Source organism: Patagioenas fasciata, chromosome 5 (assembly GCF_037038585.1).
Source record: "Patagioenas fasciata isolate bPatFas1 chromosome 5, bPatFas1.hap1, whole genome shotgun sequence".
In the NCBI taxonomy this organism is placed as follows: Eukaryota; Metazoa; Chordata; class Aves; order Columbiformes; family Columbidae; genus Patagioenas; species Patagioenas fasciata.
In genome coordinates, this window is record NC_092524.1 from 30,507,415 (window position 1) to 30,533,228 (window position 25,814).

The following is a 25,814-nucleotide window of genomic DNA, read 5'->3' on the forward strand; positions in this document are numbered from 1 at the left end:
AAGTGAAGGTTCATGCTTCAAGTGTGCTCACTTGCCTGTTTGCAAGATTTTATGAAGCATTTAAAATATATACTGCTCTAGGGCACAGATAGAGAACCAGATCAAATGAGACTAGCCTCACAAGAGTGTAATGAAACATGAAGCAAACATGCAGAGATAAGATGGTGCAGTACACTAGTCCCGGTCAGCAGGAGAGCAGATAATGACTGTGTATGTGCTGAGCACAGGATGCAGGCGGGAGGAAGGAATATTGACAGAGCAGGGAGTTTGCAGGAGGCTGCAGTCGTGTGGGGGAGACCTGTGCGGGGGAGACCTGTGGTGGAGGCAGATGAGACTGTAGGAAAGGCTCAGGCAGCAGGGAGGGGAGGAAGGCGCAGGGGCAGCAGGGTGCCTTCGTTTCCTCTGCCAGCTGCTCCTCCGGGGGAAAGTAGGTGAAGGTGGGCAGCAGGGCTGGCGTGCTGAGGCAGCTCCGCGCCAGTGCTCCAGCAGCACCGGTGCAGCAGGAATCTCCCTGCGGGGGATGAGGGCAAAAGCGGCGGCTGCTGCTGCTCCTCGGCCGAGCCTGGAGGGGCCGGGACAGCCCCAGGGCTAGGTCCCGGCAGCGTCGCTTTCTGTTCCCAGTGCGGACGTCCAGCGACCGGGCAGGGGAGCGGGGCATTTCCGGGAGGCGCCGGGCAGGTTTGTCTGACTGCTCCGTGCGGAAGCGCTCCCCCCGGGCAGCCTTCCACCTTCGCCTCTTCCTCCTCCACTTGCTGCTGCCGGGCCACATCCCGCCGAGGGGTGTCAGCCCGGGCCAAGTGCGGGCTCTGGGGAACAGCGGGAGGGGTGGCCGGTGCTGAGCTGCTGGCGGTGAAGATATGAAGATGCGCTGAGGGGGGGTGGCCGGCGGCGAAGGTGCACCCCGGGGAGGTAGGGGGCGCATCCCGGGGTGGGGGGTGAAGCTCACCTCGAGAAGGAGAGGGGAGGGGGCACCCCTGGGAGGGGAAGGACGGGGGCGCCCCGGAGAGAGTAGGGGTTGGGAGGGCGTCCCCCGGGAGGGGAGGGCGCACCCCGCAGCTCCCAGCCTCCCGCAGAGGCGCGCCGGGAGCCGCCGGGCGGTCGCCTGCCCACCTAGGGGGGGCCGGGAGCGGCAGGGGCACCCCTCCTCCGCCTCGTCTTTCTCTCCTCCCCTCCGCCGCCTCCCTCCCTCCCTGCCCGCCTGCTTGGGATGGTGGAGGGAGTCGGGAGCACCCGGCGGGGCGACCCTGGGCGCGGGGGGCAGCTCGACCCAGCCCGGGCGCGGGGGGGGGCCGCGGGGGACTCCGCCGTCTCGGGGCCCCGCAGCCCCCACCGCCGCCGCCTCCGCCACCGCCGGTGATGGCCAAGGATGTCCTCGGAGGGGGAAGCCGAGGCGGCTGCTGAGAGCGGGCCGGGCAGCACCCCCACGCCGGGGCCCGCTGCCGCCGTGCGGGAGGAGGTGAGCCGCGGCGGGGGTGCCTGCCCCACCCCGGGCCGAGGCGGGAGGACCAGGGGGGCAAAGGCAGCCCCGCAGCGGGGCCGGGGTGCGGGGCGGGCGTGGAGAAATACCGGGGAGCCGCGGCGAGCGGAGGGTGCCCCAGCTGGGGATGTCAGCGGAGCGGAGGGAGCCGGGAAGCCAGCCACAGCCTGTTCGCCCGGCTACCTGCAGCCGCGCCGCGGGGACAGCCTCCAGCCGCCGCGGTGCGGTGCTCGGTGCGGTGCCGCGTCGTGCAGTGCCGGGGTGGCCGGCGGGACCCTCCGGGCCAGCGCGGTGGCAGCAGCCGGGCGGCCGCTGGCAGCGGGGTTTTACCGACGGATTCCCGGGGCGCAGCCCTGGTCCAGGTGCTGGGCTCGGGGCGGTGGCTTGGCGCCTCGGGCAGCGGTTCTGCACCGATGCGATGCGGTGGGGGGAAAGGAGGCCTGGTCGGTGGAAGTTCGGCTAGATACGCCCCTTGGGGTTTGGCCTAGGTCAGCCTGCTGCATCCCTGGGACTTCTGAAACGGTCAGGAAAATTGCAGCTCTGCGAGGCGCTGGTGTAACTGACAGGAGGGACAGACACAGTGAGGGTGGTAAGAGGTTTGCAGCCTGCAGCTCCGTGACTTTCAAATGTTTTGGGTCAATGGAGGAGGCCATCCCTCTCCTTTTCCCTTGGGGCCTAGGCATTCCTGTTGCCTAATCTGTGATAGAAAACGCTATAGAAAATACAGCTTGATAATGTTTCTTCAGCTGGGAAGCACTTACTGTGGCCTCACACATCACAGGGAGGGAATGATGGATGTAGCTGAGTGTTGACTCAAAATATCTTGAGCCACAAGGCATTGGCCAGACAGAACTGCAGGGCTTTGTGGCAGTAAGTGACAATGCGTGTACAGTGCTGCACATTTAGGACAGCAAAATCTCCTAGATTAGGAGTGCCTGAGATTTTCTTCTACACGCAATGTAGCCTTTGTCCCAACTGTTTTGACAGGTCTGCCATTTACATTGTGTAATCCATGTGCAGATAACAGAAGTGAAAAGTGATTTTACTTTCTTCATAATACAGAGTTAAATGTACATACTCGCAGGATTGCAGAGAGCAGCCTTAAAGCAGGCAGCAAAATCAAAAAACAGAAGTTAAAGCAACCCCAGAACATTGCTGTGTGTAGTTAGTCTGCTTAAAGCTTTTGTTGAGAGGTCCCATGGCTCATCAGCAGCCTCATGGTCCTGTACGCAAAATCTGGTAGCCTCAAAAAAGCCTATTTGAAGCTGCAGTATACTTAGGCTACAACTAGACAGCACTTTTTGAAGTACTTATAAAAGAAAACAGGCTTTGCAGCTCAGGTTGAAAAAAATGTCCTCCGTGGATGAAAATTAGGCTTTTTCTCCTGTACAATTGCTTTCTAAACACCTGTGACACAGCTCACTGTGAAGAGCTGTGACTGAATCCAGGATACAGCTGCTGTTCCAACAGTAGAGCTCCCCAATGTAATTACAGCCCTGCAGAAGATCAATAGATGGTTAATGCTGGAAGGGATTTTTTTATTTATTTGGTCTATGACCAACAGCTACAGAAGGCTTTCCAATAGATTAAGTCCACCATAAAAACATCCAAGCCATTTCTAGACGTGGGAGCACTTGATCTCTCTGCTAAGCCCATTATATCTTACTTCACTCACCCTGTTCTCAGTTTTTCTTCTGTTCTGACACAAACATTTGCACATTGAGTCAATATCTTAAATTCCTGTAACAATGATATCTTAACACTGCAATCCTACGGTATCGGTCTTTTTCTCTTCCTTTGTCCATCTCCATGTAAGTAGTCTTTTTGTGCCTGGACCTGCAGTTGCATTTAAATGCCCAGTATTAAATGGGCATTTCACAGGCTTCTCTATTAGTCTTGCCATTTATAGATTTCACTTAAATCAAAAAGCATGGTCTTAAATCTTAACAGTAACTAAAAATTACCTCTATCGGGTAATGATGTGAGATAAAACTCTGAGCTGCTAACAGAGAATGTGTCTGAAGTCTAAGTTTTTGTTCTTGAAAGCAGGACAGTGCAGCTGTGGAACAGGAAGGAGAGAGGCTGTTCCCTTACCTGCTGCGGCCTTTGTCATCTTCTGCCAAGGACCACTTAGATTTGCTGCTGACTTTGCTGAATGTCAGAGCAAGCCCTCCGATCAGCTACCAGTATTCTGGTTTGGGTTTTTTTCTGTTGAGATATCGATTGCTCAAGCTGGATGATCTGGAACAGCCGTGGTGTAGGATTTTACCGTTCCATCAACTCCTGCAAAAAAGAATCAAGACCTTTCAGAGGAGGGAATGTAAAGGACGTGTTTTTCCAAATGTTTCAGCAGTTACTGCTGTACATTGATTCTCTGGACATATTTGACTTGACTTTCTTTCCTGAGGTGGCAGAACCTGCTGCTCTGTACTGCCCCGGTTAAGCTGCAGACTAGTGGTTTTTCTTGTCTTAGTTATTACTGTGACAGCCTACACCTACACTGAAGAGTCGGTAGGGACTTTTCTGCATTCTTGCCAATTTACACTTAAATAGGGAAATGGTCTTAAATATTTAAATCTTTAAAATCTGGTCAGAAATTGTTTTTCTTTTTCAGGAAAGTGAAGCTGGTGAGTACAAACATCATTTATTTGCTTCCGTAGCCGAGTAATCACTGAAGAAAGCTGAAAGCACACACTTGACATTTTGAAATATGTATTTGTCTTGTCTGTACTGGCAGAGTCAAACAGCAGTTGTCCATACCCGGTTTTATCTTCTCTTCCATATGTAAAACCTTTAATTGGGCATGACATAATATAATCAGTTAAGCTATTTAAATAAAAGGGGGGAAACCTCATGGGTTGATGTTCCTAAAACCCATGGTCATCAACTCACTGACAGAGATGTTACAGAATGCCTCATCTGCCTTTTACCGCCAAGGCAAAACACAACAGGAGCTCATTTCAAAAGTGCTATTTGTGGTCACAACAACTTCAAAGGTGTTACAAGTTAGGAAAATAAAGATACTGCTTTGCTTGCAGGCTACAGCTTCACAGGTTGTCAGGTCAAAAAGTAGCTGCATGTTTTCCTCTTAAGCGTGCCACTGGAGAGACATCTTCTGCTTGAGGAATTAACTCCATTTCGTTCTCCAGCTTTTTTATCCCTTTCCCCCGATATGAATGTCAAATATATTAATTTTATTTGTCAAGACTTATTTGATGGCCTTAAAAACATCAGGCATAAAGCCCTTTAGAACTTAGACTGGGTGCCTTTATGTCGTCCCCATTGATTGAGGTGTACTCGTGGGGCTGAGAGGTGGTGGGGGAGGTGAGGCAGGTGACCCTCTCAGGTTAATCAGGCCTGCTGTAGGTACAGCTTCCTCACCAGCAGATCCCCATGGTCTGATGAAGCCCCCTCCCTTGCAGATCTGCAGGAGCCTGTTTGCTCCCCACTTCCTCTCTGACGATATCTTCCTCTAGAGGCTTGTTGTCATCATCAAGACTTCTGTGCTCAAGAGAAACAAACCCAAGAGCATGGGATGGAGAGGAGAGAGGGCACAGGGCCTGTGATAGAGGTTAATGTTGTTCCCTGCCACCTTTTAAGCAGAAGCTACAGAGGGACCATTGGGTACCAGTCACCAGAGAGGGGCTATTTCCCTTGTAAACCTCCCCACCAGGAGCTGCGCAGGACACTGACCCAATGGCCTCTGCTCGGAGGAGAACAAGAAATACGAGACATGGGTCCTGGGGAAGCTCCGCTTTTCCTTCCCCACAAAACCACTCTCAAGCCTTTTGCAAAAGACTTGCTCAGCTAATGCCCTGAATGATAGCTGCTGCTTAGCCTGCTGGAAGACTGTCACCACCCCAAGCAAGTATGATTGACTAGTTACTTTTTATGCAGTGCACAATATTCCCCCTCTTGTGTGAGAGTCAAACAGGACAAGCCCTGTTGGAGCGATAACGGACTCAGCATTCTGATTCAATGTGAATCACACAAAGCCATTTATTACAGAAACACGTCTCCTTATATACTCAACTATTCTCTAATCACGCGTCCACGCTCCAAGCATGGATTCGCTAAATGAGTATCATGGGCAGTCCACACGCTGGAGCCCCACCGATGATAGGTCTGACGACTCACACCATGCTGAGGCCCTGTTAATGAAGAAACGCCCCTCTTTCTCACTGCAGATTCTGTTCTCAGCTTCTCGAAGTGGCCTTGAGATTCCTTTGGGCCTGACTAATTCAACAACATATCTCCTTCTAACAAAACCCCTCCACAGAGCCCGTTTTTACCTCTCCTGCCTGTTCGTCCAGCAGACAGAAACCAAGGAGTGCACCTCATTTCTTGATCCAAATGACTCGGTGGTAGGTCCCCTCCAGACCTGGTTTCTAATGGTAGATAGACAGTCACCTGATATCCGTGGAAAAGCAATGGGTCTGTACACTTTTTGAAGCCTCAAATACCCTCCTTGTTCTCCCTCATAGAGACAAAGGAAAAAGTCCAGCAGTAGTGGCATCAGAGGAACTGGAAAGCTTTTTTTTTCATGATCGTGCAGTTCCATCCAGTATTTGCATTGCAGATCTTGTTGTAAGAAAATCGATGCTGAGGCATCACATCTTTTTTCTGCTTTTGTTCTTTTCACTGTCCCACTTAATCTTCTGATCACGTGTCTGGTTTTGGTGCCCTGAAGTTGTCTGTCTTCTCTGCATTTTACACGAGAAGCTGTCGAGGGTTTAAAAAAGATGGATAGGAAACATCAAATGTGTGTGTCTGAGCTCTGAAGGGCAGCCTGGGCTTCAGGTGAGTGGGCTTCTACAGGCAAAGTCTTCCATCCTCTCCAACTGCTAGTGCTCCCTCGCCACCGCAGCTGAAACAGCTGGCTGACTTTCCCAATTCCCTCCAGGAAGGGAATTCTCTCAATGGAGTGCTGCGCTTAAGTGACTGGGGAGCTCGTGGAGCTCTGGTATTGGAGGGTTATAAGGACAATTTAGGCAAATAGCTGTTAAGTATGTAGATGGTGTCTCACAGGAGAAGGAGAAACCAGATGACTTGGTGGTAGGTCCCCTCCAGACCTGGTTTCTAATGGTAGATAGACAGTCACCTGATACCCGTGGAAAAGCAATGGGTCTGTACACTTTTTTGAAGCCTCAAATACCCTCCTTGTTCTCCCTTTCTCACTTCGGAGACCCCAGAGGATTATCTCCCTCCAGAAGGGAAGTGTGGATACCAAGGATGCTTTTCAATCATTGCAAACCATTGCAAGAGTGAGGTAGGAGGTATCTTCTCCCCTGGAACAGAGCAGGAGGCTTCCTCTCATCTGTTTCTACACCTTGAAAGAAAATAGCTCAGATCATTGTCAGTGACCAGGAACATTGTGGAAATTGAGATTCAAAAGAGTGAAATGTCCCCAGGAAGTCTCTAGTGAGTGGGACTTGTTTCTAGCTGTGCCCTAACACACAGTAGTGAGTTAACACCAAAAGCAGTGGCAGCCGAGCTATCGTCAGCGCTATAAGGCCTTTTCAATTGTTAGTGACACTGTAGATAAGTCTGTGTTTGATTTTTCACTTACAGCAGGAGTTCTACTTTTTGGAAAAGCATGGTTAAGTAGTTAATTAGTTTTTAAATTCTAATCATGGAAAATACAGTTCACTCAAGAGTTCACTTTCAGACTCTAATCACTCATCAAGCTCCTCTGAGCTTAAAAACTGTAAAGTTAAAAATAGCACACAGTGAATCTTTGTTGAGGTCATGGTTGCTACAGTGGCTTTGTTAACTACCCAAAACTCTTAATGGGCTAACTTCATGTAAGCAGCATTGGACAGAACAGCTGAGGAGGTGTTACAGCAGGGATGCTGCCCACAGGGTCTCTGCCAACAGGAGCCCAGGGGCAGGTCAGGGGCAGAGGTCGCCCATGCCGGCTCCTCCCTAAGCACCGACTGCCTGCCCGCAGCGCATCTCATCCACAGCCGCAAAAGCTGGGAGGAGAAGTGCCTGGAAGGAGCAGGACAGATGGCGAGTGGGAAGGCTGGGGGAGTCTGGCTGCATGTGGTGCCGGCAGCTCGGCAGCACCAGGAGGCTGGCAGCCATCCCGGAGCTGGGTGAAGGTTGTGGTGTCTGGTGTACCTGGCAGCCACTCTCACAGTGCCATGTGTGCCACCAGGAGAGGATGGAGGGGCTTACCCCCCCAAAGATGCCTGAGCTTTTGACTTCTGTGACTTTGCATCAGGTGAATAATGTACAGGAAATCCCAACTCACACATAGCACCTTTTCTGTACGGCTGAGGTATTGTACATCCCAGTTCAGCATCCAGCCAGTCAAGGCTTTGTTGAGGAAAGACTGGTAATACAGGGAAGACAGGGGCTGGAAACAGCTGACTGGGGAGAGTGGGAACTAGTGGGAGCTGACAGCAAAGGATGGCAGGTCACGAAGGGTCACGGTCCTGACAAGAAAGCTAACGACCAGTAATTGGGGTGTCCTGCAAATGTGGGGTCTGCATAATCTGGCCATAACCAGGGAAGAAGATGGCTCAGTCAGAGACTTCTGCAGGACACAGCGTATTTGGATATGGGAGAGAAGTGATTTGTGGCCACCCATTTGTGGCTGGAGGCCTTCATACCCATGCTATTGATTGCCCTTAGGAGCTGGGCTGGGAGTTGTGGAGTACAACATTTGATTAGTTGGTAACAAAAGTGATTCAGCATGAGGCATGAGCATCTTACTTTGAGGAGGTCTCACAAACCAGTACAGTGTGTCCTGGAGTACAAGAGCTGGAAGAGCCTGAGTGGCCACAGGCACAAGTCATGCCATCTCCCCCACCCTGCGATGGGCAGGGGGAGCATGAAGCACCATGGAGGCTGGGTGTTAGAATCTGCCAATAGGGTTTTGCCAGCTTGGGGGTCCCTCTGAGGACCAAAAAGTTGGAGAAAAACACCCTTGGTCACTGTCTGGAGGTGAGGTGGCCAGCCAGAAGTGCCAGCATGTGGTGGAGGAAGGGAGTAGTGAGGACGTGTGCTGAAAGGGTGGCAATGGGAGTCTGTCCACAGGCCTAAGGTTTGCCGTGGTCGTCTGCAGGGAACTGTCTGTCAGCAGGCCAGGGCAGGAGCTAAATCCCCTGATTCCCACCAGCTGGTAGTCAGAGTGGCAGGATGTGACAGCTCATGTGCAGATGAGATTCCTTCCTGGAGAGTGCTGCTGCAATGCTCATGTGACAGCATGTTATAAACGATTTTTTTTCAGTGCCTTTGGGAGATGTAAAAAGGTGTGCTGAAACCATGCCATGGGTCAAAGTCAAGTCAAGAAATAAAATCCAGGTGTCCTGGCTCCCAGTATCGCTTTTAACCATTAGGTTTTTAAGTGAATTTTGAGTGAAGTTTTCACCTGCTGTGCTGTCACGTTATTGCGGAATGTCTTGCAGAGATAGAAGAGAGAAGCAAGAGGGAGAGAGAAGTGATATTTATGATGAAGCCTCTTTTCTCACAGGGAAGCATTAGCTGCAGGGATACTACCTCATCTTAACAGAAGCACCGTTATAAAAAACCTGACAGCACTGAGGTCCCAGCTGTGTTCAAAAAGGTGCAGAGGTGGGTAAACACAGTCCCTGAATCTGACAGAGCAGCTGAAGCCTGAGCAGTGGCTGGGTGTTATCACGAGGGATGCTCAGCTCAGCAGTGGCAGGGACCTGGCACAACCACAGCCAGATCCACGGCAGCCCAGCTCTGTGGGGCTGGCAAGTTCTTGACTAAAGAGTCGCTGGGAGGTCACACATGGGAAATGGGAAGGCTGGAGGTTGAGAGGTCAAATCACACAGCCACCTTATTCTGGTTTTACTAGATGACAGGACAGTTTTGCTAAAAAGTGAGAATAAAAATAAAACTTCATGGTTCTGGACAAAGCTTGATTCACAGTTCACTTTAAAAGACTTCCCCTGACTTCACTGGAGCTTGGATGAGTCCTGGATTATATTTCTTCTGAGAACCTGAGAGATGTTTCTATCCCCCATATAAATCTCAAAGTGTTCCTTCAGAGTAAGCAAAGATTAAATACTATTAATAAGAATGAACTATTTTTCTCATTTGCAAAGTCTCTAAATGGAGGCATTCAATGAGTATGCTGCAAATAGCTGGTAAGGAACTGACTACTGGGCTTCCTCCTCACAAGGCTGCCTGTTCCTGCCTCCTTCTTTCCCCCCAAGGGAACTGGTGTGTGGCTGTTGTCCAGCCTGGCTCAGTCCCTCACTTCCCCGTGTTGAGACAGAGGGAAGGTCAGGCAGGGCACACAGGACCTGTGGCTATGATGAGAACAGTAAAGCTCAGGACACGTGCTCTTCAAGAACGGGGAGAGCACCTGCAACCCTGGGGACCCAGAACTGGGAAGAGACAAGCTTTAGTAGACCACCGAACTATGGCTCTAACATCGACTGCTGCAGGCTGGTTTTTTGCGCAGCAAAAAAGAAAAATACACCTGCTGGAGTATCGCCAGCCTCCTCTCACTGCTCACTCCTCTCCCACCCCTGGAGAGCTGCATCTTGTGAGTGAAGGCGGGTGCGAAACAGGTATTACAGGATTCCTGTTGAACCCAACTGGGTCTTTGTCAAGCACACAGAGGCCAACAGCTAGCTACTCTCCCCTCTCCCCTCCCTGCTCTCCCCATCCCTCCCAGACTGAAGCAATGGGAGCTGGTCCCATCAGCCCGCCTGCTTTCCCTTGGTGTCAGTTTTCCCTTCATGTCAGCGAAGCCGTGGCTAACACCAATGCTGTCAGCAGGCTGCACCTGGGGCTGTGGCACCTCTGTGTCACCGGCAGCTTGTCCAAGGGTGCAGGCAGCTGAGTCTGGCCCTCACAGGCTGGAGCACACTCCTGCCCAGGTGCGAATCACTCTGCTCTGCAGCCACAGGATGGACAGAAGGACTGATGCGCATTGCCATCAACTCTTCCAGGAGCTCCCTGCCTTGCAGGAGCAGGGGCAAGAGCACCTGCCCAGATCCCTCCATGCAGTGGGGCTGGCCACTGGCTGTGGTGGGGATAAGCAGCTGGCTGGGCATGAGGCAAGCTGCAAAATACCGAGTGGCACAGCTATGGCTCATGCCAATCACTCCATCTCACTAATCTGGCAGTGGCCGGGAACTGCATCCCAGGAGCTTTCCTGAGCATGTGTGATGCTTTTATCAGTTGACTGCTAAGTGTTGAGGTAAACCACATTGTTATACCTGTAAGAATTACCCTGTGTCTACAAGGTACCACTGATATTCAAGGCAAGGGAGTGAGGTATATGAGCTAGATCTGATGTGTATGCTTAAAGTGTAGGAAAAAAAAAACAAAACAATAACATTATTTGAACTACTTGCTTGCTTTGAGGCAGCTTGAACCCAGCTTTTCCTTCCCACTGAGCTCATTCTGATCATTAACGTTACTGGGAAAAAGCCTCTGCCGCCAGAATGTGCTCTTTGTTTTGCTGCTGAGTCAAAAGCCAGTGGCAGCATCATCAGCAATTTGGGGGGAAAAGGGATAATTTTGTTAGTATAGCATTTTTGTTAGCTTGTAGGAGGCTGACACTAAAATAGCCCTGATTTCTATTTTGCAAATGGTGACCACTTTGTTGCTAGGATTCCTTGGCGCTGAAGATGCAACTGCACAGCTTTCCTGGGAGCAATATGTGGGAGCATCACCAGCAGATGTGACTGGGGCCGAATTCTTCACACCACTCGCACATGTACCCTTATATTTTAGATAGTGGCTTTCCCATCCTGCTGTGATGTGTGGCATATATATTGATCAGTGTCCAATGTCTTTCTTTTCTGGGTTTTCCTTTATTTCTGCTTGAAGAACTCAGAAGTATCCTGTAAGAGCTACTGCTGAATCTGACATTTGAGAGGACTGGAGGCTCTTTCTGTCTTGACCTCTGCTTTCCTCTTCTTCAGATGGTGGCTTGAATTCTTGAGGGTGGATGGTGTGAAATAACAGTCTGTCTTTGTATAGTACTTCAGGGGGGTCCAAGTATCTGAAATTCAGGTGAATCAGCAAGATTTGTGCCTTTTCGTGATTTGTCTTGTCCTGCGATAGGGTCTGTGGGGGACAGAATTTATTGCTGCCATTTCATGCACCTTCCCACCCTGAGACATTTCCCCTGACAGCTCTGTCAATGGAAGGAGGAGATTAAATCTCTGCATGGACTTAACAAGAAACCAAGTGATCCCTGTTTACCACAGGAGGGCAACTGCCAAAGCGAATGCCTGAGTCAGTGATGCTACAAACATGTGGAGTGCATGCAGGTTATTATTTTCAAACCAGGTAGCATCCTTTCTGCTTGGCTTTGATGTCACAGCCCCCACCTGCAGAAAGTTTTCATTCTCACAGGAGTTTTGTGGCAGAAGATCAAATGGTGCATCCAAAACATACATACAGCAACCAATGTCCTATATGTTCAAGGACTGGAGGGAAATTCTCTTTGATGCAAAATGACTTTTTCTGTTACCTTCTACCTCTTATATTTCCCTTTCCCTCCATGCTGGCAGCCATGCTGAGAGCACTTGCTACTGGCTTAGAATGAGTGAAGGGTAATGGGCGTCTTGCTGTTCGAGATGGATGGCAGGAAGGATTTTGTTTCCCTTTCCCCAGGAGGAGATTTATGAGGTGAGTGTTGTATTAATAATATCTCCCCTTTCCCTCACTGGGCCTTATTGTCAATGCCCCAAGTGGTGCCCGGACTGGGTCACATGGTGGAGGAGCACTTCTGCCTGTCACACACCAACGTATGGTTTAGCACAGCCCTGCAGGCTCCTTCCTCACTGTACTAACGAGTATCTGACCAAGGAGTTCACTTGACCCTGGAAGGCCACAAAAGGTTGTACTCTGACTCTTCTGCAATTGTCTTCTCCTTGGTCACCCCAGACTTCTTGGGCCAGTCTTTTACCAGGATCACCTCAGTAGCTGGAAGATTATATCTGCACCCACGTCTCTTACGGCTGCTTGGGGAAGGCAGGCAGAGATCTCCTTGCTCTTCTTGCATCATGCCTGTCCACTGCACAAATGGTGAAGTGTTTGTTAGCACCAGAGGTTGGTCCTGGTGTCAGAGCTCACCTCAGTTATGATTAACAGCACAGCCCAGGGCTTGCCTAGCAAGGACTTGGTGGTCCTCTCTGTGTTATGTCCTGCCGTGTCCATCAGGAGGTGCAATGTTTTCCACTGCCCTCTCTCTATCAAGATGGAAGAGGTCTCGAAGGCAGAGACAAAAATCTGCTTTCATCCAGGCAGGTCACCACCTGCCAAAGTGTGTGACTTGTGGTTATTGATTATTCTTTCCCTTTCATGTGTCTCATTGGAATATATTAATCACTTGTATAAATCTGGAGAGACAAGTGAAATTATGACTGATATTAATTTATCCCTGTTTTTTTCTTCCTGCTTCTCTACTTTTATTTCTTTTCTTTCAGTTCTATGTCAGTCTTTCACCCACTCTTTTTTCCCCATGGGCAAGAAGATTATTCTTGCTCAGTAAAAGAGGGCTAAAAAAAACAAGCAGAAAAATATAAGATTGGCTCTTTGCTCACATGAGTAATCCTGAGCTGTGGGGTCATTCTGTTGTTGAAGACAGTGATAAAGTCACCCTGTAGCCCTGAAGCCAGGTCTTGGCAGAGAGCAGAATGCTGTGATGCTGCAGATCTCACTGAGACACAGCTGCAGCGTCAGCCCTGCAACATGCTGTCACCTCCATGGGAGTCTCTGCCCCAGTTTAGCACAACCTTATCCCACCCTCAGGCTGTGGGGAGGAGATGGGGGCATGGATCTGTTTTCTGGAGAAGTTTCCTGTGTCTAGAAAGCAGCTGCTCAGGAGCACTGCTTTGCAGGTCATAGATGGGCTGGCAGTTCTGCTGGCTTGTGAAATGCTTTGGTGCTGTCAGATTCAGTGTTTCCCCATTTGATCCTCGCCCAGGTCCTTTCTCTGGGCCCAGTTCCCTCCTGCCCCTGCCCAGTCTGGCCGGTCTCTGTCCTCGCCTGCCAACGCACTTCCCCTGCCTCGTGGCACCGGCATTCGGAGCATGTCCAGACTATCCTTTGCTGTCCTCCACCACTCCCCACCCCCTGTGGTTCCCCGTCATTTCTCTGTTTCCATTCAGGTCACATCTTCAGTGGCCTCTGTTTTCTCTCATTCTTTCCTTTCAGACATGATAGCATTTTGCTTCAGCAAAATTGCAGCTCTCGAGGTCAGCAGCAAGGGCAAACACATTCACACGTGGGGTTTAAAAGGACAGGAAACATTTTTGGCATGATTTCCCTGAAGGAGAATTTTAATGCTTTTGAAAATGGGGAACCCAGATATCTGACTGCGAACCAGACACAGAGAGTCAAATTTGGGCCCCCAAACTGTTCACAAAACAAACAGTACAATAAATTCATGCTGTGGCAGCATATTTCCCGCTTATACAGCTCATGCTGGAGTTGTTCAAAGAGACTGAAGCATTAAGTCTGACAGAAGAGAAAGAAGTCCTTTTGTCAATAGGGAACTACAGAGAAATAGTAAACAGAAGGCAAAGTTATATATCAAATTTTTAGAGACTGTGACTCCAAAATAGATTGATTCACATCCTTTGGACTTTACATACTATTTCTCCCCCTGTATTGGGGTCAGTTTGGTGACTTTCAGTTCAAATTTTTTTGCCCGTCAAAATCAGAAATGGACAAAACAAGAGGTTTCTTGTTGCTGTAACCATTTGCATGCTGTAAACAGTACTGAGGCAGCTAGAAAAAGAACAGATGCTTCAAGCCCACACTGCCATACAGCTACTTTCGGAGCAAAATAGAGCAACTAATGAAGAGAGTCCAGCAACAGCAAGCTAAGTGATAATGTGTTCCACTGAAGCTTTGGGAGGGTTTCTCTTAGTATTGTGTCTAGGGCTGCATGTGGGATTACTCCTGGCAGTGAGTACTGGAAGTGTGAGGAGCACTTCAGTGTTCACGTAACACCCACAGTCTTTTTTTATGACTGACACTTAGTTTCATGAAGATAGTTGTCTTGTATAACTTAATAGGGTATTTAGCCATTAGACCATCAGAATTGTGCAGGAATAATTACCAGATTTGACACTATCCACTGGAAATAAGAATGAAATCACTGCTGGTAACAGGTACATTTGGCATGAATATTAGCAGGCTGATCTGACGAGCACAGTCCTACAGAGGGATCTGCTTCTTCCATTTGATAATCTAATTATTCAATCCGAAGCCAAATCTGAAGTTACACATTTCAGGGTGGAGTGTGCAGCCAGCCCTTCAGCTGTCCTCAGAAGCTGACTCAAAAAATACCTGGTAGAAAAGTAGGTGAGTGGTTGAGCATGAACCCCCAGGGTGGTGCTGGGCAAAAATCTACTAATGCAACTCTTTGAGACAGTAAAAAGGGGGAATGAGTGGGAATGGGAGCTGATTTTATGTTTTAGTATGATGCCAGTGAAATAAAGTGTTGAAGTCCTGTATCCACTTATAGGATATACATTTAAGAAGGATCTCAAGGTGCTGGAGAGAGAGCAGAGCACCAAAAAGAGCTGGAAAAAAAAGCTGCACAGTGAAGGACTTAAAGACCTTGACCCATTTAAATTGTCAAAAAACAGGTGAGAGGTGTCATAATTAGAATGAAGAAGTATCTTAATGAATATGAAAGGAGTCTTTCATTACCCAGAGAACAGGTATCTCCACTGCCATGAATGGGGGCTGAAGTGGGACAAATTTACAATGGCACAAAAATTTCATCACCAGAACAAATTACAAAGTGGATTGCAGGTTCTTCATGTCTTTTAGTCTATCAGTTAAAGCAAAGTGTCTTCATGGAAGTTGAACTTTTACCAGCCACTAGTTACTGGCAGTACATAGGACTGTAGAGTGAAACTGCATTGCCTGTGAGATGCAGGAGCTATGTGGAGGAGGTGTAGTGTCTCCCAGCATTAAGCTGTAGATGTAATTTGAGTTGTAATAGAAGCTGAACCTTCTTGATCCAAAATAGCCTTTTAAAGTTGACAGGGGAAATTTCTATGAATACCTGTAAGTGCTAAATAGCTGCCTGGCAGTTTATTATATCATAAGGGTCCCTGCCATCACCAAGGGACAGCCATGTGGCCAGTGAGTGAGTCCCACTCTCAGACATACTCGTATCCAGAGGTCAGCAAGAGCAGCGAGACATCACCAGTACAGCAGAGCCACCAGAGTTTCAGGTTAGGCACTCAAAAACCTGGGCTGGTGGAATCACTCTGGGCTTCTCTGAGTGTGGCTCTTCCTCCTCCTGCTAGCAGGGGAGCTCACTTGGAAGAATGGGGACACCCTGACCACCTCAGCCTGCACCCCAGGACATTCATTATTTCTTATGTAACCATCAAGAGGAAGGGACCTAGAGACACAAGCACAATTTGGTCACCCAAAAATATGTTGTTCTGGTTCTTCAGCATCAGTCTTACATTTAAAATACGCCTTTTAAGGAGAAATCAGGGTTTGAACGGAGGTAATTTTTTGCATTCTTGGCCACCACCAATGCAGTTGCTTGCAGGCTCACTTAGAATGGTTATCAGCCACAACTTATCTGCCTGTGTCCTAATGCTTGTTTGCCAGGAGTCAAGGGATGGGTCAGAGAGCTGAAACTCTGGCCATCAGTCCCTTGCTCTTGCCACCAGAGCACGCTCAACTCCAGCTGCTGAGCGGGGATGCGCCAGGCTGTGCACTCCCCCTCTGCTCTCTCTCCTTTACACTAGATGAGATTAGCAGCCCAAAGCTCCATGCTGCTACAATACAGAGCACGTTTTAATGATTTTAATTACGGTTGCTGCAGCCAGAACCCAATCTGGCTGCTGTTGAGCCAGGACAAGCGCTGAGTGGGTGTGCTCCATGCCAGCCCTCACATACCTGCCTTTGATCTTGGGCATCTGCCATCGGAGGGTGTCTTTGAAGGCAATTGCCCTTTCAGCTGCTGCCTGGGAGTTTTATCATTTGCAAACTAAGTTTTGCACAGAACTTTCTTGAAGGAGAAATAATAAAAATGTTGCCAGCCTGGAAACTCCTGTCTGCTACAGGTGTCAACTGAAATTCCAGTTCTCTGTCAGCAGTTAGGGCTTTCCAGACTGTTTTCCACCAACCGCGGCAACAAATTAAATAGCATCTGTCATTTAGTGTCTCAGAAGGCTCCACGCCACCAGACAGAAAACAGACCATGGGAGGATGTGGAGCTCCCTCTGTGTTTTGCATGGCACACAGATTCTTTGCTCTGCCTGAGCTTTCTGGAAATGATGAGCTAAAAAAACCCCAACCCAAACATGGAGCAGCACTGCGGGCCTGACCGCTTGGGCCAGGGCAGCTCAGTGCAGGACTGTCCCCAACCCTTGGCACTCTCCATAAGGCCTCCAGCCCTCTCCATGTGTGCCACCTTTCACCCATGGCATTTTCCTCGTTTGTGCTGAGATCTACTAAAGAATTTGGGAACTATTTCACTGTTGCTTTTAAGTGCGGAAGAGCAAAGTGAATTTTGGCTTCTGATTACGCATAGTTTGGATAAGAGTTAGCAGGAGTTTCCAATCCAGTGAGGTGCGATGAGAAGGGAGGCCTCTGAAATCTGTTTAGCAGCATGCCAGGGTGTAGCAAGACATTATTTACGGTATGTGTTTTTAACACAACTTGAAATTCATAAACAATAATACTGACAGCTCAGCTGTTCTTCTTCAGACTGTTCTATCCAAACCAGGAGATTTTTATAATTTGTACTGTCATCAGAGCTGGTTGGGACCTTTTGGTGAAACATTTGATTTGTCAAAGCCACCCGTCTTCACAGAAGTGGTTGTAGAATCACAGAACTGTTTGGTTCAGAAAGAACCTTCAAAAATCATCTAGTCCAACCCCCCTGCCATGGACAGGGACATCTTGCACTAGATTGGGTTGCTCGAAGCCCCGTCCAGCCTGGCCTTGAACACTTCCAGTTATGGGGCATCCACAACTTCTCTGGGCAACCTGTGTCTCATTTAAGCTTCTGTCAGGAGGTTTGTCCGGTCAACACTGGAAGCAAAGCTCCAACAAGCAGGAGAGGAAGGACACTTCTTTTGATTTGGGTTAGAGACCCAAATACGTGAGTCCTAGCTTGCAGGCAGAGTGCCTGGTGACTGAGCCTCCATCTGTTCTGGGACAGTCTTTGGTTCTGGCTTTCTGTCAGGCTCTCTGACTTTGCTTTCTTCAATTATGTTTCTCTATTAATATTTTCCAGCGGTTATGCTTTTGTTCTACATCAAAACAACACAAATCCCACAGCATTCCTCAAAGGACGCAACTCCTGTTCGCCAGCTGGCCCAAGTTATCATGGAAATTATTAGTTTCCTTAAGCATTTATTGTACTCATCCAGAAATACAAGCTTGCCTTGTTTCAATATGAAACACTATGCACAGAAAGGAGAAAATTCCATGTAGCACCACAGACATAATGCTTGCAAGAAGGTGGTATGTTAATTAATAAAGTCTGGGAGCCACTGGTTTAACATATTAATGAATTTGTTAAAGAGATGGCAAGATATATTTCCTTATTGGATTTTTGAATGTCTGATACTTCTACTGTAATTATGTTCTATTTCGTGTCCTTCTTACAAACACTGTAATAGCGTTTCTAATAGTATGATTGTGTTAGATAATTATTTCAGCAAAAAGAAGGAGAAATACGGGCATATAGGCCAGATGAACATGTTCAGAACTTGCAATAGGAGGGACAGCTGTGGGAGTAGACTCTGGAAGAAAGATCCTTTTATAACTGAGGACCTGTGGAGAGTGGGATCTGCTTAGGAACAAAGGAGAGTATGAAACAGTGGGTCCAAAGAGCCAGGAGAAAGGAATCATGTTTTTCCCGAAGAGTTTTGAACATGAAGGCCCTGCTGAACTGGACTGGTAGGTGAGTGAATCAGAGAGATGTGGCAGTGGGCTCCATGGCTGCCAATCTTTACTAATGCAGAGAGGAGAGAAGGTGCTTTTTTACAGGATGCAGTGAGAACAGTGGCAGTAACCTGACTTGGGCTGATCCAGCCTTTTCAGTGCCATGGCCTGAAGAGCATTTTTGAAGTGTTTCCAGAGAATGCATACAGAAATGTCATGTTGGACCTGCAAGCCTCTGAGCTGCTGCCAGCCCAGCCCAGTGCTGCTCCAGGACTGGTGAGACCAGAGCCATCTCTTCCCTCAACAGGGAAATGGCATTTCATGGAGCTAAGCACATTAGGAGGCATTTGCCTGCTCTGATATGGCTACTGATAGCCCTAACCAGCAGGACTAGTTGAATCACCCTTTGGGCAGAAGATAATCTGTGGGTCGCAAGTTGGACCAGAGGGCTGCAGAGAGTGGAGAAGTTGTTAGTCAAGGGAAGTGAGATAAAGGGAGGTGGGGATGGCAGTGCCTATGGCAAATAGAGTCTTAACTGACGAAGGACAGCCCTCTCGCATGGCTTTGCCCAGGGCCAGGCTGACAGTGCTTTGAATAAGTCACAGAAAAAATTGGTGTTCCCAAAACTGCATGGATGACTTAAGCACTCACATTAAAACTGGCTGCTGGATATCTTTTGCTGGGTCCACTGGCTTTCTTTACAATATTAACCCTATGCGCTTCTACATGAGAGGTACCTGTGGAAACCTGAGTGTGAACTTAAATTCCTGTGTTAGAATGCACCCCGCTCTTTTCTTCTGCACAGTCCCAGTGAATGGAGTAGAGAGATGTTCATTTTTAGAGTTTTCTTCACCTCAGAAAACACTTAGGGGTAAAAAAGGGTAGAGGTTTGCAATTCTTCATTCCAGTCTATATTTTTGCATTACTGTAGCAGTTTAAAACTCTAATTCCTTTTCAAGAAGAGACAAAGAATAGAAGACAGGGATTCTTGGTGGAGTTTCCATGAGTCAGGAGAACCTGGGGCTCTGACCTGGGGTCCAGTGTAGAGCTGTGTCAGGAGCCTACACTGGGGCAGTAACCACACTGGGACAGAGCAGTGGGTATTTGACAAGAGTCTCAAGAGCTGAAACTCTCCATGACTGTATGTAGACTCCGGGATTCACACTCAAAACTCCCATAGTTATTTTTCTGCTCATTTAGAGACTCCTTAAAGCCACTTTTTGGCTTTTCTCAAGGTTACCAGCAAAAACCTAAGAAAACAGCATTATTTTTACCCATATAAAGGTATTTTCACTGCCCTACATACAGAAAACTTATGTACCGTGTCCTTAATAACTCACTTAGCTTCTCTACACCCATTTTGGCCACTGTAAAGACAATACAGCCCAGAATAATTATTCTTTATTCTGACACATACAAAAGGTTTGGGATAAGAATAGAAATTCTTTACAGAGTACTTCTGGATGCAACAGGAAGAATCAAAGGCCAGATTCTTCCCTTAGTCCCTGCAGATGAATGCTGGTGTAGCTCCTTAAAATCAATAAAACTACTCTGCACTTATACAGTGTCAGATTAGAAGCTAGGAATTCAAAACCAAACTCCATGAAATCTAGTTTGGCAGTACTCACAGCAAGCCATAAAACCCTGTATAGTTACTTAGAAGTGGTTCTCTGTCCCAGAAAAAAAAAAAAAAAAAAAACACACAGAAAAACCAGTATTAAATCTGACCTTATAGCCCTGCCAGATTAGATGCCAATGCTTCCATCTCATTGAGAAGACAATAAACTCTTCTTTCTAGTGGCACTGCACTATTATTTTGTGAGTCATAATATGCTGCTCCTTAAGTTCCTTGCTGGTTCAAGATTACTTACTGAATCCTGATTGCTGTGGGTCCAAGATAAGCTATACTAGGGGAGAACTTTATCCCTGTAGAAAGAAGGCATTTCCCAAAGCTATCATATGTTGGCATCTATGGAGCAGTTTGATACATTGGAGGTGGCCCCTTGGAAGAAGGACTAACAGTGCTGCTATTTTTGCATTAGATTAGGCTCAGCAGAGGGCATGATGATGCATGAATATCAGTGTGTATCTGCTTTCTCACTGTCATTTCCTCTGAGTTACAGGGGAGGCAAAGGATGGTGGTAACAAGAGGGATGCAGACAGCCCTCCATGTTACCTATCAGGGCAGCAGGAAGTCCTGCTTCACGCACTCTCTGCAGACGGGCGGCTGCCAGCCAGCAATGTCACTCACGCTGCTGCTGCTCTTTGCAGGGAGACAACTCCATTTCCACTAGCTGTTTGGCTCGATTTGGCATTTTTTGTCATAGCCCAACACAGCATGACAATGCAGCTGTTTCACTGCACCATGGCTGGGGTAAGAACTGCAATCACACTGTCCCAGGGGATGCAGTGCAAGTATGAGAGTACGAACCCCGGCTCTACTTCAAGCCCAACTTTGAGAGTTGAAAGAGAGGGATGTGCTACATTTTAAATATTCATGCATTCACCCTTAACTCCAGTGCTTAAGCTTACAGGTATTTTAGGTCAGAGCCGGTCTTCTAACCAGCCTGAAGCTATGCTGCAACCGTACTGTAATCCTGACAATTTTTTCAACTAAATGTGTGTGAATCTAGTAATTTTCCTCATGGCTCACCTCCAAGAAAAATGATGTCGATCATTTGGTAGGTTTCAGGGTTGGGTGTGAGTCAGCTCTGAGTCAGGCAGCAGCTCCAGCTCCACAAAGTGCTGGTCCCTTTGTGCTGGCACGACCCACGCGGCTGCAGTCCTGCAACAGATACTGCTCCCCAGCCGCCCCAGCAGCACCATGTGGGAACCCATGCCCAGGCACGGGGCACCTGCAAAGCAAAGGGGCAAGTCCACAGCCCCACACTTTCGGCTGTGCACGTGCTGCAAAGACCTCTCAGCCTCGGAAGATGGTGAGGTCTGTAGATGGTGCTGGCTGCAGCAAGGGAGAGGGGAATGGAGGCCTGTCTTGCCCCTGTGGAGGGGCCCATCCAACTGGGGTGCAGGCACTGCTGCACAAACAAATTCCATCCCCAGAGCCACAAAGAAGCAAGGAAGGAGTTTTATCGAGAGACCTCTGTCCCTGGCATGGTGTTTCTGTTTATATTCACATTTATTTTAAGCAGGGTGGTATCCCAGTCCTCAGGCAGTTGAGAGCAAAGCCAGACGCAGCCTTGAAGGCAACAGTCACTGTGTGCGTTGTACAAAGCAGCATGACTGATGGGTTCTTCACTCTCTTTGTCTTTCTCTCCCCCTCCCTGATGGTGTGATTGAAGCAACGCCCTGTGAAGCAGTCCCTGAGCGCCTGCATGTGCCGAGAGTCCCACTGGAAATGCCTCCTCCTCTCCATCCTCATGTATGGCTGCCTGGGTGCGGTGGCCTGGTGTCAGCTGGCCCGAGTCACCAAGCTCAGCTTCGATAGCTCCTTCAAAGGCAAGTCAATGATCTACCATGACAGTCCGTGCTCGGATGGCTATGTCTATATCCCACTGGCCTTCCTCTCTATGCTGTACGTGGTGTACCTGGTAGAGTGCTGGCACTGCCATGTCAAGAGAGAGCTGCAGTATAAGGCGGACGTGGACAGTGTCTATGAATGCATCAACCGCATGCAGCAAGCCACTCCGTGCATCTGGTGGAAGGCCATCAGCTACCACTTTGTGCGGCGAACCCGGCAGGTGACCCGGTACCGCAATGGCGATGCCTACACCACCACACAAGTCTACCATGAGAGGGTCAACACCCACGTGGCTGAAGCTGAGTTTGACTACTCTCACTGCGGATACAAGGACATCTCCAAGGAGCTCCTGGGCCTAGAGAGCTACACAGCCACCAAGCTGAGGTTCACCAAGTGCTTCAGTTTTGCCAATATTGAGTCTGAGAACTCTTACCTAACTCAGAGGGCTCACTTCTTCACAGAGATTGAGGGGCTGGATGACTACATGGAGGTGAGAGAAGGCATGCAGCTCAAAAATGTGGACTTTAAAGAGCTTATGATGGCCTACGGGGATCCAGATCACCTCCCGTGGTATGTGTCTCACTATGCTTTCTGGGTGGCAGCTATCCTGATGATCTCGTGGCCGCTCAGGGTACTCATAGAGTATCGAACTGCTTACGTTCACTACCATGTGGAGAAGCTGCTGGGCCTGGAGTACACGGCACCCATGGCAGCAGAGGAGCCCTTGTACCGGTACCGCATGCCCCGAGACGCCACGCAGGACAGCACCGAGCTGGAGTGGCATATCTGCACCAACCGGCAGCTCATCCCCAGCTACTCAGAGGCTGTGCTCATGGACCTGGCTGACTCCCCGGCCTACAACAGCTACGCGGTGTGCCGGTACGGTGAGACAGCCCACGGCTGCGAACGCTGCAACCATGCCTCCAGCACCTCCTCCATCTTCTCACGCCACGCGTTCCACAGCTGCAGCGGCAACTCCCGCCTCTCCCTCAACACCAGCCGCTTCTCCCTCTGCCGCGTCCACGGCTCCCACCGGACAGGGCTCTGGAGGAGCCGCAGTAGCAGCATCGCGGAGCGGGGCTGCCAGGACGAGCAGTGCTGCTCCTACTCCAGCCAGCTCGCTGTCAACGAAAACCCCCCAACCTACCATGACGCCCGTTTCTTCCCTGTCCTGATTGTGCACAGGCCAGAGGGGCATGACAGGCGGCATTTCTATGTCAGGCGCTCCTCCTGTTTAGAAACCTCTCTGTGACAGGCCCCCATGGTTCCTTGGCTCCACTACCCCAGGATGGGACTTGCAGAGGTGCCGCAGGTGGGGAACCTGCAAGCCTCAGTCTCCACAGCGGGTTGGCAGGACAAGCTTCAGATTTTCCCCCTGCCATTGCAAGAGGACGTAGTCACTCTGACTAGCGGCTAACCTCATGTCCAAGAACTTCTCCCCCTCCTTCGGCTGGTCTCCCTAGTCATTTGTTCCCCTCTTCCTTGCACTCTCACATTCCTCACCCTTTCCTGGCTCCTCGGTTCCGTGCCTCTCCTCCCATCCCGTCCTCAGTCTTTTTTTAACATTTCAGTCACAGTGTTTGACTGCTGTTGCTGCTGCAGGATTTCGGAAGCCTGCGCTTTGCAGTGCATTTGCCCTCTTGGATGCCCTGCAAAGTCAGAAAGTCAAAGCAAGGCAAGAGGTGCGTGGCCAGCCAGAGTCAAGTCAGAAGGATAATTCAGAGCTGCAGGCGCTGAGTCATCTCCTGCAAGCCCCAAACAAGGTGCTTTTTTATTTATTTTATTTATTTTGTTTTCATCAATCTTTTTTTTTTTTCTTCTGTCATTTATTCTCTCCTTTTTTTGTGTTTTCCTCCTCTCGGTTTTCCTTCATCTTCTTTTTTTTTTCAGTTTTCTCACTGCTGAGGATGTCTTTCAGGGTGTGATTGCCTTCCACTGGGCAAAAATAAGGTATTCACTGCACAAATGTCACTGACTGCTGACACAGCCACAGACTATGCCCCTGAGAAGTGCTGAGGACTTTCTTTCCAGAGCAGTGATACACACCAATAAAGAAAAAAAAAAAAAGGTTGCTCCCCTTGCCCTGCTGGGTCTGCAACAGAGATGCTGCTGTGTTTCCAGGTGCAGTTAACCTTGCCCAGCTCCACCTTTTAGCAATCATTGAGAGCCGTAATGTAGATCAGTGCCCTGTTAGTGCCACCATTTTTAGGATTCTGGGTCCGGTTTGTGGTTGTTTCATTCCTACCACTTGCTCAGAACAGCACAGACTGGATGAGAGGAGACTGGCTGGAGAGGGAAAGGTAAATACAGTATTAATACTCCCACCGATAGTCTGGAGTTGAAGGAAGCTCTTCCACCCACAGCATCTATTAGAGCAGTTGCAGAATGCAGATTTTGCTGTGCCCAGGGGAGGGGTTTTGGCCTAGAGCCCAGTGCCTAGATGTGGAGCCACCCCAGCCTGGGGCAGGGAGCACAGCTGGGAGCCAGCCCCACCAGCCGCTCCTGTTGGTGCTCTGGGCTCTTCCCACAAGGCTTCCCCAGAGCAGGTGCAGCGCCTTCCAAAGACTATCGGATTAGTCCCAGTAGTACCAAACCCAGAAGGTGTCCGCTCCTGATGGAGCGGACCCCTGTGCTCTGGGCTGTGGGCTGCCCTCCTGGCCCAGCCAGAGACCTCCCCAAGAACCAGGCTCCAACCCAAAAAGCTCATGGCCACACTGAGGACCCAGCAGGGATCTTGCACCTGCTAAACCTCCATCCCACAAGGGATGGTCGTATGCTGAGCATCTCCGTACCATTTGGTCGTGTGGATGGCGGAGACTATTATCCACCGTGACTCACAGGAGAATGCAATACAATCGCAATACAGTCACTTTGAAAAACAGTGTTGTCACTTCGTACAGCAAGTAGGTAAGAAAGCGAGCCTCGAGAGGGGCTGGCAACAAATGCTTCCTCCCAAGTCTGTTCTGTGTGTATCTACATGTAATATGAGACTTGTAAAGTCATATTCGTATGTGTAGATGATATATAACTCTGCATACTTATATGGTGATTTCTTATGGCATTGACTGTTGCATCATGTTAAATACATTATGTTTTGGTTTGATGACTCATTTTAGATATGCTGTGTTTATTTCAGCTCCAGAAATAGAAATATTGGCAATACCTGGGTAACCTGTTGCAGATGATGGTACCATCAGGAAGGTTGTTTAAATTCTTATGAGTCGATCTTTTTTTAATGTAAATACTATATGTATGATTTATGTGACATTTTCATTCTGACAGCTTGGCATTTATCACAAAATATAGATAACACATATGATGTGTTAATTTGTCACCTCTAAAAAAGAATAACCATCCTAGACACATGGAGGAACCAGGTTTGGGCTTAGGGTAATGACTATGGTTGGGCTGGGGCCAAACTAAATAACACTGAAACCTACAGAAAAATCCAAACTTAGATCCACCCTACAGTGACCCAGACCTAGTCCTCCATTCTACACTGTGCCACCCACCACCCCCAGGCAGAGCTGGGAGTTTCGAAACTAGGAAAGGATAAGGCCTGAACTCAGAGCTCAGATTCATCGTCAATTAACTTGTATTCTGAAGATGAAGTAAATTCAACTTTATAACATGGTTACCTGTCGTTTTCTTAATTCACACAAAAAGTTAAAACCAGCACATATGGAAGACGTAAGATCTGGAGGAGAATGAAGCTTCACGGAACAGAGAAGTTGGAATATTTCAACACAGTGTTTTACTGACGGAAGTGGTAGGGAGGGAGGCAAGAAAGTAGAAAGGAAGATATGGTAGAATAATATAAATTAAAAGAGAACAGAGTTCAGTTGCAGCTAAGATAATTCCAAAATGAGCAGCATAACTCAGTTATGGACAGCTTAGCCCAGACACTGGCAGAATAAGTTTCAGTCTTGTGTAGCTGTTGCAGCCACTTGTGGACTTAGCATGGCCAGTTTGGTTCCATAT

General features: G+C 48.8%; 1 protein-coding gene across 4 annotated transcripts; it reads left to right on the forward strand.

Annotated features, from left to right (window-relative positions):
- Positions 1 to 358: 358 nt before the first annotated feature.
- Positions 359 to 25,470, forward strand: LOC136101680 (transmembrane protein 151B-like). 4 transcript variants are annotated; one of them, XM_071809188.1, is made up of 2 exons: positions 359 to 427; positions 21,655 to 25,470. In XM_071809188.1, the coding sequence occupies exon 2, from the start codon at positions 21,688 to 21,690 to the stop codon at positions 23,083 to 23,085; it is 1,398 nt and encodes a 465-aa protein (XP_071665289.1). In that variant the 5' UTR covers positions 359 to 427; positions 21,655 to 21,687; the 3' UTR covers positions 23,086 to 25,470. The 4 variants fall into 4 exon arrangements, with proteins under 4 accessions (XP_071665289.1, XP_071665291.1, XP_071665290.1 ...); XM_071809190.1 differs by lacking the exon at positions 359 to 427 and adding an exon at positions 476 to 678; XM_071809189.1 differs by lacking the exon at positions 359 to 427 and adding an exon at positions 863 to 909.
- Positions 25,471 to 25,814: the final 344 nt, after the last annotated feature.

Coding starts and splice junctions, on each gene's coding strand:
- LOC136101680 (XM_065837997.2), top strand. CDS start 1,367: ATGTCCTCGGAGGGGGAAGCCGAGGCGGCTGCTGAGAGCGGGCCGGGC. Junction 1,457..21,654: donor CTGCCGCCGTGCGGGAGGAG/GTGAGCCGCGGC, acceptor GTGTGATTGAAG/CAACGCCCTGTGAAGCAGTC.